Source organism: Elephantulus edwardii, unplaced genomic scaffold (genome assembly GCF_000299155.1).
Source record: "Elephantulus edwardii isolate Elephantulus edwardi_28Jun2011 unplaced genomic scaffold, EleEdw1.0 scaffold00231, whole genome shotgun sequence".
NCBI lineage: Eukaryota > Metazoa > Chordata > Mammalia > Macroscelidea > Macroscelididae > Elephantulus > Elephantulus edwardii.
Window position 1 is genome coordinate 2,913,990 of NW_006399981.1, and position 14,761 is coordinate 2,928,750.

General features: G+C 38.2%; 1 protein-coding gene across 1 annotated transcript in view; it reads left to right on the plus strand.

The window, feature by feature from the left end:
- Nucleotides 1-14,761, plus strand: part of EEA1 (early endosome antigen 1) — a 165,507-nt gene that overhangs the window by 44,855 nt on the left and 105,891 nt on the right. Inside the window, exon 3 of the mRNA XM_006898486.1 lies at nucleotides 8,803-8,930. Within this exon, the coding sequence (XP_006898548.1) occupies nucleotides 8,803-8,930 (128 nt within the window). The remainder of the gene's footprint in view (nucleotides 1-8,802; nucleotides 8,931-14,761) is intronic.

Here is a 14,761-nt window from a genome sequence, read left to right on the forward strand (position 1 = left end):
TGCATTGCTTAATCATGCAGTTTTAGAAATCTTATCTTTTCTTCTAGTTTATCAATATTTTTTATTCTTTTTCTTTTAAATATAACAACCAATGACAGTTAATATTTGTTGAACACTTAACCCTGTCTCAGGCACAATAGTAAGCATTTTATGTACACAATAATAACTTTAGATGAATAATTACTATTATCAGCTTCCTTTTGTAAATGGGAAAATTTATACTTAACTGGAGTAAAGTGATTTCCTGAAGGTTATAGATAGCATTGTGATTATGATTGAAATTCATATGTATTTTTGGTATAACCTTTATAACCTACCTTATAACCCTATAACCTACTATTTTTAACACTTACTTGTTTGCTTTCTTCCGTATGTCTTTAGTTTCCTCATTCTGTTGTCCTTATCTTGTTCTATCTCGTAAGACCCTAAATAATAGATAAGTATAACAAGTCACATTTATTTAAAGGTAGCTAGTCAGTTATAAGAATTTGAGAGATTATTTTAAAATTATATAATGTACTTGGAAAATTAGAAGGGGCATCTACTGAGAGTCATGGGTGTATGTAAGAATGAGATCTCAGGCTAGTGGGAATACAGTTAAGACCACACATTGTGAGAATTCTTTATTGGAAGCATTATATTGCATTAAATTATTTGTTGCATTCTTTAGTGCTTCTTCATCTAAAATAAAAGATAAGTTGCTAATAATGGTTCTCAGATAAGTAACATCATGAACAGAAAGAATAGCATTTTTTTAAAATTTTACTTTTATTATTTTTGTGTGTGTGTACCGTCAAATCAGATCTGAGTGGTATAGGAGAAGATTGTCCCTCCGTCTCCAGCAGAGAATCTGGTGGATTTGAACCACTCACCTCTGGGATTACAGTGCAGCTTCTTGCCATTAGGTTACCAGAGCTTGCCTAGAATAGCTGTGTTCTAACCAAAGCAACTGGGTACTATTTTTTAAAAAATTGAAGAAATGGGAATTTTCAGTATAGAAAGAAATAATAATTCTAGTCTGTGAATGGTGCAAAAGGTGAAAGGCTTGACTACTAGGTGAAAGGTTGGCAATTTGATTCCATCCAGAGTTAGGCTGGGTATTCTGCTTCTAACAGGTCACAGCTTGCAAGCCTCATGAATCAAATGACACTTTCCTTGTTTGGGATCAACGTACGGTGGAATCTTCTGATGACAGCTAACAATAACAATTTCTGTATTTGATTTTTTTATAGATACTTTTTGAAAATTTTCCTTAAGTATACTAAAAATGAAGTGTACTAATTATTTTTTTGTTGTGTTTGTTTGTTTTCATGGTCTTCTGTCTTTATATTTTGTTTGGTAAAATTTTTTTGCGTGTATACCCTCCTAAAAGTTGTTATTTCACAGGGTTTCATCTGCCCATTATGTATGAAAAGATGTATAACTGCTATTGATTTGTCGGAGCATTACCAGAAAGTGCATGCTGAAAATGAAACAAGAGGACAGGAACTCCTTAATGACTCCAGTGTTACTGTGGGTCCTGTGTAATTTGTTTCAATAGCTTGGTTATGGGTTGCTCAAAATATCTTTGTTTTTCTTGCTTTGGTGGTGTTGCTCAACATTTTAAGCTGCAAGGGAATATGGATCGCTTAAATTATGCATGCTTTAAAAAAGGCTCAGTAATGAAAGAAGGCTCTTGGGAAGTGGCTTGGTTTTTCTTACTGTTTGCAGCTGTCTTTTTGTGATTTTGTAAATAAATATAAAAGTTAATATTTGTGCATAAATTTTATCATGAACTTTGAAATCTGTTGATATTTTATTTGAACAATTTATAAGGTATATAGTTATTCTTTAGCTAATGTTTTATTTGTGATTGTATTAAAATGCTTTAGGTTAAAATGGGGAACTGTGGTGGGGTAGTGTGTGGGGAGTTGTACAGCTCAGCCAAAAGCCGAGCCTCTCTGGAGGTTTGACTTCACCAGCAGTTTGTGAGAGAAAGGTGACTACTCTCCTGCTATTGGATTTATGATCTTGGAAACCCAGTGGACGGTCAGCTATGAGTTGGTTCCATCTAGATGGCAGTGAGTTTGGGAATAAAAATGTGTTTTATGAAGGAAGAGAGGGGAACAGAGGGGTGAGGATGAGTAAAGGTGAAACTAAAGAGTTGCATAGTTTGGTGGATGGAGGGAGGAAGTGAAGGAAATGGGAAGAATCCAGTGGGGAACCTAAAAAGATTGAGTAATGATGGGCAAGGTCTAATAGTGATTGACTCTATAAAACATAATGCATAAGAATGATTTTATGAAATACAGTATGAATGAAAAATAGTGTGAAACAATGCGTACATAGTTTGTAAGCAAACCAGTGTAAAATAAAACAATTTCACAAACCAAACAAAACAAGAAAGAAAAATAAATGTGTTTTACCTGCAACTTATTGTTTTTTAGCTTGGGAAAATACATAACACCAGCACCTGAGCTTTCTGATGTTCCACTCTTTCTTTTGACTTCCAATTTCCTGAGGATGTGGAATTCTGGTGGCTTAGTATGTTGCATGTTTGCCTAATAACCAGAGACTGGTGATTTAAATCTATCAGCTGATCCATAGGAGAAAGATGGGTTGTCTCGTCCAGTAAAGATTTCTATCCTCAGAAACTCAATAGAAGGTCACTTTGAGTCATAATTGACCCAGTGGCTGTGGATGGATTTGCTTTGCTTTTATGTTTTAATAAGGTGGCAGAAGGACACTTTCCTCAGTATAAATGATTCACTCAAATAATGATGATCAGCACTGTGGAGCTGGAGTCGGAGTTAATGGTCAGGAGTGTTTCCTATTTTTAGGCTGGAAAAAGTCTCAGTTGATCTTGAAATCTCTTTTTTTTTCCTTCAGTAATCACTATGATATTCTACAAAAGACAAACTGAACTACTTTTAACTCCATACTGATTTTATGAAGTCAGAAATCTCCTATTCTGTAAATCTCCTACTATGAAAGATCTGGGGAAAAGTCTTATACTTCTTTCTATGAATCAAATAGGTATAGAAGAGAATTATCACCCAAACATGCATTTGTTTAACTTATTTATGAAATACTTATGTGCTAGGCATTTTTGTAAGTCAAAGAGATGAAAAAGATTTTATCTTTACCCTTGGAAGTTTCTATGATGGCTGTTGATATTGTCAGCATATTAAGAAGCAGATAGTTAATTTAATGTGAGCATAACTCAGGAAAAAAATACTTGAGAGTTTTAAATAATAGGGCATTTACTACAAAAAAATAGTCTGTCAAGTAAAAGATGAATTTATAACAGCAATGTATTTGAGAAATGATTTCAAATAGACTTGAAGAATTAAAAAAAATATTATTTTTAACTTTTTTGTTGTTGTTAACGTGGGAAACAAATGCAAAGTTTCCTGCCCATTTTTGCATTTTAGTGTCTGCTAAAAAGAATTGTTCAACACTGAACCATATCAGGAAGTAACATATGATCAAGGTTCAGTGGTAATGAAGGAAGAAGTGGAAGCTGTCCTAAAGATATTGGTCAAAAATGAGGCCCCAGAAATTGATGTTATATCAATTCACATGCTTCAACAAACAGCTGTAGCTCTTGATGTACTTAGTAGTCTATGTGAAGAAATTTAGAAGTCAGCTACCTGACCAACTGACTGGAAGAGATCCATGTTTGTTTCTATTCCCCAAAAAGATACAAAGGAATATGGGAATTATTGAACAATATCGCTAGTATCACATGCAAGTAAAATCTTGCTGAAGATTATTTTTAAAAAAACCAAACCAAAACACCTCCAAAACCACCTAGTATAGTACATTGACAGAGTTCCAGAAATTCAGGCTGTTTTCAGAAGAGACTCTAGCACAAGGGATGTCATTGTTCATGTTGTATGGGTCTTGGCTGACTGCAGAGAACGCCAGAAAGGTGCTTACTTGTGTTTTATTGACTATGCAAAGGCATTTGACTGTATAGATAATAATATGTTATGGCTAACATCGAGAAGAATGGCAGTCTTGAAACAGTTAATTGTGCTCATTTACTTCCTAAACAACATGCCTTCAGAAACTCTCTGAACTTTAATAAATGTCTCTAGTTGTAAAGGGGCTTTAGGCATTTTGTTCATAGGGTCATTATTAGTCATGCTTGACTCAAAGACCATCAACAACAACATATGAAACTTACACATAGACCAAAAAGCTGTTGTCTTAACAGAGAACGGAAACACGGCCATGGTTTAAAATGAGGAAAATGCGTCAGGATTATATCCTTTCTCCATTCCTGTTCAGTCTGTATGATGAAGAGATAATTTAAGTAGGGGGACTGCATGAAGAAGAATGTGGCATTAGGATTAGAGAAAGACTCATCAATAACTAGTGTTAAGCAGATGACACAATCTTGATTGCTGAAAGTGAGGAGAACTTAAAACACTTACTGTAGTAGAGGATCAAAGATTACAGCTTTCAATATGGATTATAATCTATATTAACATTAAGAAACATCATTAACATCAAGAAATAAAAAATCCTCACTAATAAATAAACAATGTCATGATACATGGAGGAAAGACTGAAGTTGTCAATGATTTCATTTTGCTTGGGTCCCCAATCAATATCCATGGTAGCAGCAGTCAATAAATCAACACCTAACTGCATTTCTAAGAATGTGCTATCCAGCGTGCTAAAAAAAGCAAGGATGTCAGTTTAAAAACTAAAGTGCACCTGATTCAAGCCATGATCTTTTAAATTACTTTCTACTTATTTGAAGGTTGGATGGTGAATAAAGATGACAGAAGAAGAGTTGATTCCTTTGAATTAAAACATCATGGTATTGGTACAATGACAGGCACATAGACCAATGGAACAGAATTGAGAACCAGAAATAGACCCATCTATGGACCCATCTATCTATAAAACTGATATTTGACAAGGAAATAAACCTATCAAATGGGGAAATGATAACCTCCTGAACAAATGGTGCTGGCAAAACTGGACTTCCACCTACAGAAAACTTAAACAGTATCCATATCTCACACCATATAAAAAAAATCAACTCAAGGTGGATCAGAGACTTTGAGATAAAGCCCAAAACCTTAAAGCTCATAAGAGACAAACTGGGACCAAGCTTAGAAGGTCTAGTCTACAGTGTAAAGGAAATGCCAAATACAGCCAGAAATACACATCTGAAGAGGATAAAATTGATGAATGGGACCTTCTAAAGATTAAATCTCTGTGCTCATCAAAAACGTTTTCCAACAGGGTAAAAAGAAAATCTGCTGACTGGGATGATAGAAAGAGAATTGATGGCGAGCTCTGGTGGCCTAGTGGCAGGAAACTGCACTGCAATCCCAGAGGTGCACAGTTCAAGTCCACCAGATGCTCTGCTGAAGAAGGAGGAACAATCGTCTCCTGTACCAGTCAGATCCAATTTGACGGTACACACATAAAATAAATAAATTTAAAAAAATTAAATAAAAAAAAAAAGAGAATTGATGCCTTTGAGTTGTGGTGCTGGAGAAGAGTGTTGGATATACTGGAGTGCTCCTTGGAGTCAAGGATTCTGAAGCTTCATCTGACATACTTTAAGGCATGTTGCAAGGAGGGCTAGTCCTTGGAGAGGGACATCATGTTTGGGAGAGTGGAGGGACAGCGCAGGAGAGGAAGACCCTTGATGAGATGGATCGATTCTGTGAGTGGAGTGGTGGGAATGAATGTGTTTGAGACAGCGAGGTTGGCACAGGATAGAACGGCGTGTAGGGCTCTTGTACATAGGGTCGCTATGTGTCGCAAATGACTCGATGGCATCTAACAACAACAACAACAACTGACTGGGAACAAACATTTGGCAATACCATCTCAGACAAGAGTCTCATAACAAAAGTTTATAGAATCCTGCAGGGCCTCTAGAAGAAAAAGACTGATAATCCAATTATAAAATTGGCAAAGATATGGAAAGACTTTTCACAGAGGAGGACATTTGGAAGGCCAACAGACACGTGAAGAAATGCTCCAAATCACTGTCGAAAGAGAGATGCAAATCAAAACTGCAGTGAGATACCATTTTACCTGAGTAGCAGTGGCAAAGTTTAGCAGAGCATCAAGTGATAAATGTTGTAGAGGATGTGGTGAGATAGGAACTCTTATACTTTGTTGGTGGGACTATAAAACGATACCAGTCTGGAAGGCAGTTTGGCATTTCCTCAAAGCGCTGAACATAGAGATTCCATATAACCCAGATACCCCACTGCTTGGAATATATCCTGAGAAAATGAGAATGGAGGTACAGAGACCTGTGCACTAGTGTTAATAGCAGCATTATTAACCATAGCAAGAATATGGAAACAGTCCAAATGCCCAACCACAATGGAATGAATTGAGACAGTATGGTACATTCAAACAATGGAATACTATGCAGCACACAGGAGAAATGATTTGTAAATTACTACCTAACATGGGAGAGACTGGAGATCATTATGCTGAGTGAACTAACTCAGTGTCATAAAGACAAATACTGTATAGGAACATTATTGTAGAGTGTGTACAAGGATCCAAGGTAGGGCAGGGGCCTTAAACATAGGGTTGCACAATTTGAGGAGTGGAGGGAGGGATTGGTAAAGGAAAGGGGACAGGTCTGGTGTGAAAAACAATGTATAGGAACTTTGTATGTAAACCAGTATAAAAGAAAATAAAATTAAATTAAAAAAGAACAACCAAATCTGTCTTGGAAGAAGTACAACCAAGGTATTCCTTAGTGACAAGGATGGTGAAACTTGTGTCACATGCTTTGGGTATGTTGTCAGGAGAGGCTAGTCCTTGGGGAAAAGACATGATGCAGGGGCTGTTGGAGGGTCAGAGAAAGAGAGGAAGATCTCCAACAAGATGAATTGACACAGAGACTGTAAGAATGACCCAATGCATAGCACATTGTGAGAATGGTACAGGATAAGACAAGTTTAAGATCTATTGTTTCTGTGGTGACTATCTCAAGAATAAGTTTGATGCATCAAACATTAATGACCCACCATCAGTCTAGTTGTGAAAAGATATTAAGGAAGGAATGCATCAGGATTGTGTCCTTTCTCTATACCTGTTCAATCTGTATGCTGAGCAAATAATTTAAAAAGTTGGATTGTGTGAAAAAAAGTATGGCATGGAGATGGGAGAAAGTCTCATCAACAACCTGTGATGAAGGTGACACAGTTTTGCTTGCAGAAAGTGAAGACTTGAAACACTACCTGGACAAGATCAAAGATTACAGCTTTCAGCATGAATTACACTTCAACATCAAGAAAACAAAAATTCATGTACCGAGACCTATAGGCAACATCATGATGGAGAGGAGATTGAAGTTGTCAAAAGTTTCCTTCTATTTGGCTCTGCAGTCAACACCCATGGTAGCAGCAGTAATGAAATCAAAGGACATATTGCAGTGGGAAAATCTGCTCTTAAGGAAGTCTTTAAAGTGCTAATGAGCTAACTAAACCCACTGCCTTCCAGTTAATTGCAGCTAATGATAACCCTCCATTGCATTTCAAGAGTTTAAATCTTTACAGGAAGAGACAATCCATCTTTTGACTTTAGTTGGTGAATTTGAACTGCTGACCTCTCTGAGAGTTGCCCAGCATATTATACCCTGTATACAGGGCTCACTGCCTATACCAATAAATATAGTGGTTGTTACGTGCCGTGGAGTCAGATCCAGTTTACAGCTGACCCTCCAGCTTGTTTTTAGAGTCAGTTAATCATATGGGAGAAGATTGTCTATCTCTTTCCAGTGGAGTAGCTGTTGGATTCAAACCGTGTGCTTTTGGTATTGCAGTGCTGTTTCTTAGCATTAGACTACCAGAGCTCAAGCTTATTGTTGCGTTGGAACAGCTTATAGCTGACCCTCCACTAGCTTTCTGGGTTGAAAATCACACAGGAGGAGATTACCCTCTCCTCCCCCCCTTGAAAAGAGTGGGATGGCTTGAGGGTGGCTGTATTCAACCTCTGTTAACCTCATAAAGAGTAGCAGTCCCCATCAGCAGCATCCACAATATGAAAAAAAATTCCATTAGGTTAAACAGAGTCTCTACCCTCCTGCACCTCCTTCTAATTTCAACACCAGTCATACTGCTGCTGGCTCCAAAATCTGTTTCAGTAACCACGCAGATTTCATAAAACCATAGTCATGGTTATGGAGTTTACTTAAGAAGCTAATAGGTAACACTTTAGGTTAGCAACAGGATTTCTCAGTCAGGATAGCTTCTCAAGCTTGCTTGCAGGTCCTTTGACCTTCAGCATCATAGTTTAGGTCATTACGACCTTATGAACAACAGGTTGCAACCTTGCCCTGTCCTGTGCCATCTTCATGATCTCTGTATGCGCTGTGTCAGTCTGACCTTCCACCTTTCCAGCATGATGTCCTTTTCCAAAAATTGTCCCTCGTGAAAGCATTCTTGAAGTAGTACGTGAGATGAAGTTTCACATCTTTGCTTCATCATTGTTTGAAATGTTTAATCTTCTTGATTTTGTTGGTAGTGGATTGGAGAAGACATTACTACACTGATAGGAGTAGTTAGAGAAAAGGGAGGACAGGAAGCAAAACTATCCAACTCAGTTCTCAGATTAGAATTTTGTACTCTATTCAACCCAAAAATGATTGTTTTCTTTGTTGTTACTGTGTACGATATCAGAATTTAATTTAACATCATAATTCAGATTTGCTCAGTGCACTACTGGTGTGAAATGGCATTTTGACTTTGTTTCATAATATGCAACTTACTATTTTTCAGTATAAAATACCATTGTGATGTATTTCTCTACTTCTTTCCATAGGGTTTTATATGCCCCCAGTGTATGAAATCTCTGGGCTCTGCTGATGAACTTTTCAAACACTATGAGGCAGTTCATGATGCTGGTAATGATTCAAGTCATGGAGGAGAGGCTACTCTTGCTCTGAAGCGGTACAGTATAATTAATGGTTTTAAAGTATAATGTTGTTATGCAAGTGTGTGTGTGTGTGTGTGTGTGTGTGTGTGTGTGTGTGATAGCATTGTAGAAATTAATCTGTGAAAACAGATTTTTATTTTTTTTATTAATTGATTTAAAATTATTTGACCTGTCCTTTTTCTTCATTATCATTATAACCTGTGCAATCCTGGATCAATACTTGTCTAAACCATTATTTGACATTGTACAGAGGATATATCTTTAGTGAAGATTATGAGTTAGCAGTCAAAAGAAGGTTAAGTCGTTTTTAACCTGTTATGCATTATAATTCTAAAGAATAAGGGCGCTCTGGTGGCGTTTTGGCAAGAAGCTGCGTTGCAATTCCAAAAGCATTGCTTGAATTAACCAGATGCTCCGCTGGCGAAGGAGGGGCATTCTCCTCCTGTGATGGTCAGATCCAACTTGATGGTAACAACAATAACAACATAAAGTAGATAATAGAAAATTATTTACATTATGTAGAAGATAATAAATTGCTAAAATAATGAATTTTGGTACATATTAAAATTTAATGTAAAAAATTTTATTTTATAGACTTCAGTAAAATAAGCATATACAGATTTTTGTTGTTGTTGTTATGTGCCATCGACTCGTTTGTGACTCATAGCGACTCTATGTTCAACAGCCCTAAACCCAGCTCTATCCTGTGCCAATCACATTGCCTCTGACACACCCATCCCGATTACCCCAGTCACTGAATCAATCCACCTCATAGAAGGCCTTCCCCTCCTGCGCTGTCCCTCCACCCTCCCAAGCATGATGTCCCTCTCCAAGGACCTGTCTCTCCTTACAACATATCCGAAGTATGTCAGACGAAGCCCCAGAATCCTTGCCTCCAAGGAGTAGCCTGATTTAACCCTCTCCTAGATGAATCTATTTGTTTCCTTGGCAGTCCATGGTACATTCAATACTCTTCTCCAGCACCACAGCTCAAAGGCGTCAATTCTCCTTCTGTCCTCCCTAGTCATTGTCCAACTCTCTGATGCCTAACAAGTGATTGCAAAATTGATGCCTTTGAGCTGTGGTGCTGGAGAAGAGTACTGAATATACCATGGATTGCTAAGAGAATGAACAGGTTTGGCCTGGAGAGGGTGAAATCAGGCTGCTCCTTGGAGGCAAGGATTCTGAAGCTCTGTCTGACATACTTTGGACATGTTGCAAAGTGGGATCAGTCCTTGGAGAGGGACATCATGTTTGGGAGGGTGGAGGGACACCGCAGGAGAGGAAGACCCTTGATGAGATGGATTGATTTTGTCATTGGAGTAATGGGGATAGGTGTGCCAGAGACAATAAGATTGGAAAGAGATAAAGCAGAGTTTAGGGTTATTGTACATAGGGCTGCTATGAGTCGCAAACTCGATGGTACATAACAGTAACAATGGTCTCACTTAGCAGTAACTAAATGTTGTCAAGTTGAATACGACTCACAGTGACCCCATGAACAAAAGACCTCAAACCCTGTTCTACAACTAACATCATTTCTCTATGTTCCATAGTTTCCAGAGGCATGTGGTTTAGGAAGTGGATGCCACTGCAGCTTCTGAACTTGAATCAATCTGAGAGCCCCACCAAACACTGCCCATGATTGGTAGCTATTGTGTTTGGCACGCTAGGGCACAGTTGTTTCATTGTGGCATTTGAGACCCAAATGGCACAAGATCTAGTGTCACAGCAAACCCAGATTACCTCATCACAGCAAACTGACCAGTGTTGTATGACTTAGAAGAATGTTCCTCAAAAATATAGAAACAGGGGATTAAAATACAGTTTCTCAGGCCCAACTTTTAAATATAAGGCCCTCCTGGAGGCTTTGCTCACTCTAAAAACGAGGCATATCAACTACAAGACACTATTAATTTTCTAGTCCTGCCTAACAGTGATATAAGCAGACAGCTTTAACAAAGGGAAATTTTAAAGTGCAAATTAAAAGTGGAGGCTTTATGGGAAGGCCTGCTCACTCTCTCAGTTTTGGAGAAGAGTTCTTATTTCTTTTATCATCTGCAGGCCTATCATTCCTTGGTAAACTCCACATGTCCTGGTCTTTCCAGAAGTCAACAGTTCCCTCAAGGAGGAGCTCAGGCCCAAAAGACTGCATTCCACTCTTGGTAATTCTTGTCAGGTAGTACTGCATTCCTCACTCTAGGCTTCCTTTCTTTCTCTTTTACCTCCAATGAAATAAAACATAGACCACACTCTAGGGAAAATTCCCTTACATTGGGTTAGGGCTGTGATGTGAGTAAAAGATACTGTGTTCTATACATAATCCTTTTACAATTATTTCATTTATCAGATCACAAGGTATTATTACACAGTTCCTACATTATTTCATTGCATACATGCATTTGGGGACACACAATCCAATCTGTGAGATCAATCTTATTGTTGTTGTTGTTGTTATATGCTGGCGAGTTGCTTGCGATTCAAAACAACCTGATGTACAACAGCCCTAAGCCCTGCTCTATCCTGTGCCAATCTCACTGTCTCCGACACACCTACCCCCATTACCCAAGACACTGAATCAATCCATCTCATAGAGGGTCTTCCTATCCTGAGCTGTCCTTCCACCTTCCCAAGCATAACGTCCCTCTCCAAGGACTGGTCCCTCCTTGCAGCATGTCCAAAGTATGTCAGACTAAGCTTCAGAATCCTTGACTCCAAGGAACAATCTGGCTCTACTCTCTCCAGGACAAACTTGTTTGTTCTCCTAGCAGTCCCTGGTATATTCAGTCCTCTTCTCCAGCATGAAAGCTCAAAAGCATCAACTCTTCTTCTGTCAACCCTAGTCATTGTCCATATGTTCTCTGATGGATAGTAAGTAATGGCAAAGACCATGACCTATATCGGGTGAACCTTAGTCTCCAGACCAACATCGTTGTTCCTCAGTACCTTGGAGAGGTCTCTGACAGTAGACTTTCCCAATGAAATTAGTCTTTTAATTTCCTGGCTGCTAGTACCAAGAGTGTTGATTGTAGAGCCAAGCAAACTGAAGCTGTCAACAATCTCAATCTCTTCACCATCTCTCATGATGCTGTCAATCGAACCAGTGGTGAGAATCTTTGTTTTCTTGATGTTGAGCTTCAATCCACATTGAATGCTGCAGTCTTTGACCTTCTGCAGCAAGTGCTTCAGGTCCTCTTCAGTTTCAGCAAGCAGGGTTGTGTCATCTGCAAAATAAAGATTGTTCATGAGACTAGGGTTGTTATATTTTGGAGGAACATTTTTCTAAGTTGTACATCACTCTTATGTTAATTTGCTTTACTGAGGTAATTAGGGTTTGCTGTGATGCTGAACTTTGTGCCATTTGGGTGTCAAATGTCATAACAATTGCCCAAGGTGGACAATGTTTGGTAGAGCTCCCAGTTTAAGATGGTTTTGGAAGCAGGAGTGGCATCCACTTCCTAAACCACATGCCTGTAGAAACTATGAACTTGGAGAAATGATGATAGTTATAGAAAGGCAGTAGGTCTTTTGTTCATAGAGTTACTATGAGTCATGCTCGGCTCGACTCGACAGTAATCATCAACAACAACAATAGCTTCTATACTAATCTACCATCATCTCTTGTTCTTGTTGTTCTGTTCTTTTGACTTGGAACCAACCCATAGTTGACCGTCCGGTGGCTTTTCAGAGGCAGTTAATAATACTGGAGATACTACTAGAAATGCTTCTTGGCTTTTGTTTGTAGGTTCGCTATGCATCATGCTCAACTCGATGGCAATAGTTTCTTATAGTTAATATGCATTTCTCTTTCTTATTGTTATCAGTTGGAACCAACTCACAGCTGATCCTCTGTTGGGTTTCAAGGCTATCAATTGAATGGTTCCTGTGCAACAGATGGTGGATTTATTTGTGTGCCAGAGAGGTGTGGCATTTAGGTTAGTAGCAGAACTCCTTAAATGCCACCAGACCTCTACATACTGGCCATGCAGTTTTTGTAAATCACATTATTTTTTAAAACTACGTAAGAGAAAGGGAATGATGGGGATATACATAGAACAAAAGAGAGAATTAAAAACTAATGAAAATGTTCACAAAAGATAAATTTTAAGAGTCCATAGTTCTTTTGTGTTTTTTTTTTACCATTCAGAGCAAGGAAAATTCTTTTTTCTACTGTTTACCACATCTACCTGTGTCATCTAGAATAAAAATCCCAAATTTGCTTTTCACAGATTCTCTTTCTCCTCTGTAAGGGTCTCAAGTGGTCTTCATATTGTCTTTATTATATTGACAACTTAGCTTCTAGATGAGGAGAACACTAAGGTTTGAATGTGAAGAGGTTCTCAGAGCATATCCAATGTAAGGGACTGAATGTTACAATAATTAAGTGAATGAGTGAGAGCGTGAAAAGGAAGAAATTGACAAGGTCAGATTTAGTATCATTCCAGTCACCAGTAATTTCTAATACATCTTGCATGTTTGGTCAATTTTAAATTGCATATTTTGGTTGAAATCCTTAGCTTCTTCCTCCTTGGCTTTCATTGTTGATTTATATACTTGAATAATAGTAGCATTAACAAGTACTTCTTATATGTATATTAGTAGTATCCTATTACTCACAACATTGTACTTTAGGATTGTTCTTGGAACTGTCTTTTTAACTATGAATAGTCCACCATTTTTACTCAGTTTTTCATTCCCAGCATAGTCAGTCATAAGATTGTCTGATTCATAGTGGCTTGTCGCTGTTGGTTCACTGGCAACGAACAGCAATACCCTGATGGGCGTAAGCACGACAGAGACACACCACTCTGGGAGCCAGTCAGAGAGTTGATTCACCTCAACTTTATTGGTGGCTGCAGCACACTTATATACAAGCAAGTAAACAGGAAGACAGGATAGGGTGGGCTTACAGACTTGGGACATGTGGATTGGATAGGAGAACCTCAGCCTTGTGCTGACCACTCCCAGCTCAACAGATGCGGTAGCCATCTTCCCAGGTGGTGAGCTTTCTCAAGTCAGTATGGCCAAACACAGGAGAGCTTTGTCTACCCCGTATTAAAGGCCGTTGGGAGGCTTGCACTTAGCCGGAGCTTAGGCGATCTGTCCTGGCCAGAGGTCCTCCTTTCCTCCCCAACATTCCCCAACAGTGGCCCATGCCAGTCCATCTCAATGATGATCTTCATGTATTCTATTTAATTTGTGACAACTTCCAATTTTCCTACATTCATATATTTCATTCTTATATTCCATGTCCCAATTTTTAATAATTGTTTGTAGCTCTCTCTTTATTTTTTTTAGTGACTTTCCATATGGACTCTATCCATACTACTGTGGCTGGCTGCGTTCCTCTATTGTTCTTAGGGTTTTTGAAGCCTTGCTTCCTAGTCTTTGTTAAACTCGGAGCTCATCTGCAATTTTTCCACCATAACTAACTGGGAGAGATCTATATTTGTTTCCATTCCTAAGTAAGGTAACCCAACACAATGTGAAAATTCTAGAATAATATCACTAAAGTCACATGCAATCAAAATATTCCTGAAGAGCACCCAAAAATGTAGAGAACAGTATGTTTACAGGGAACTTCCAGAAGTTCAAGCTGGATTTAGAAGATGGCTTGATGCAAGGGGTATTATTGTTGATGACAGATGGGTCCTGACTAAAAGTAGAGAATATTAGAAAAATGTCTATTCATGTTTTATATTGACAATGCAAAGGCATTTGACTTTGTGGAGCATAACAAATTGAGGCTAACGTTGAGAATAATGGAAATTCTAGAACACTTATTTATGCTTATATGAATTCTATACCTAGACCAAGAAGCTGTTTTCTTGTTGCAATGTTTGAG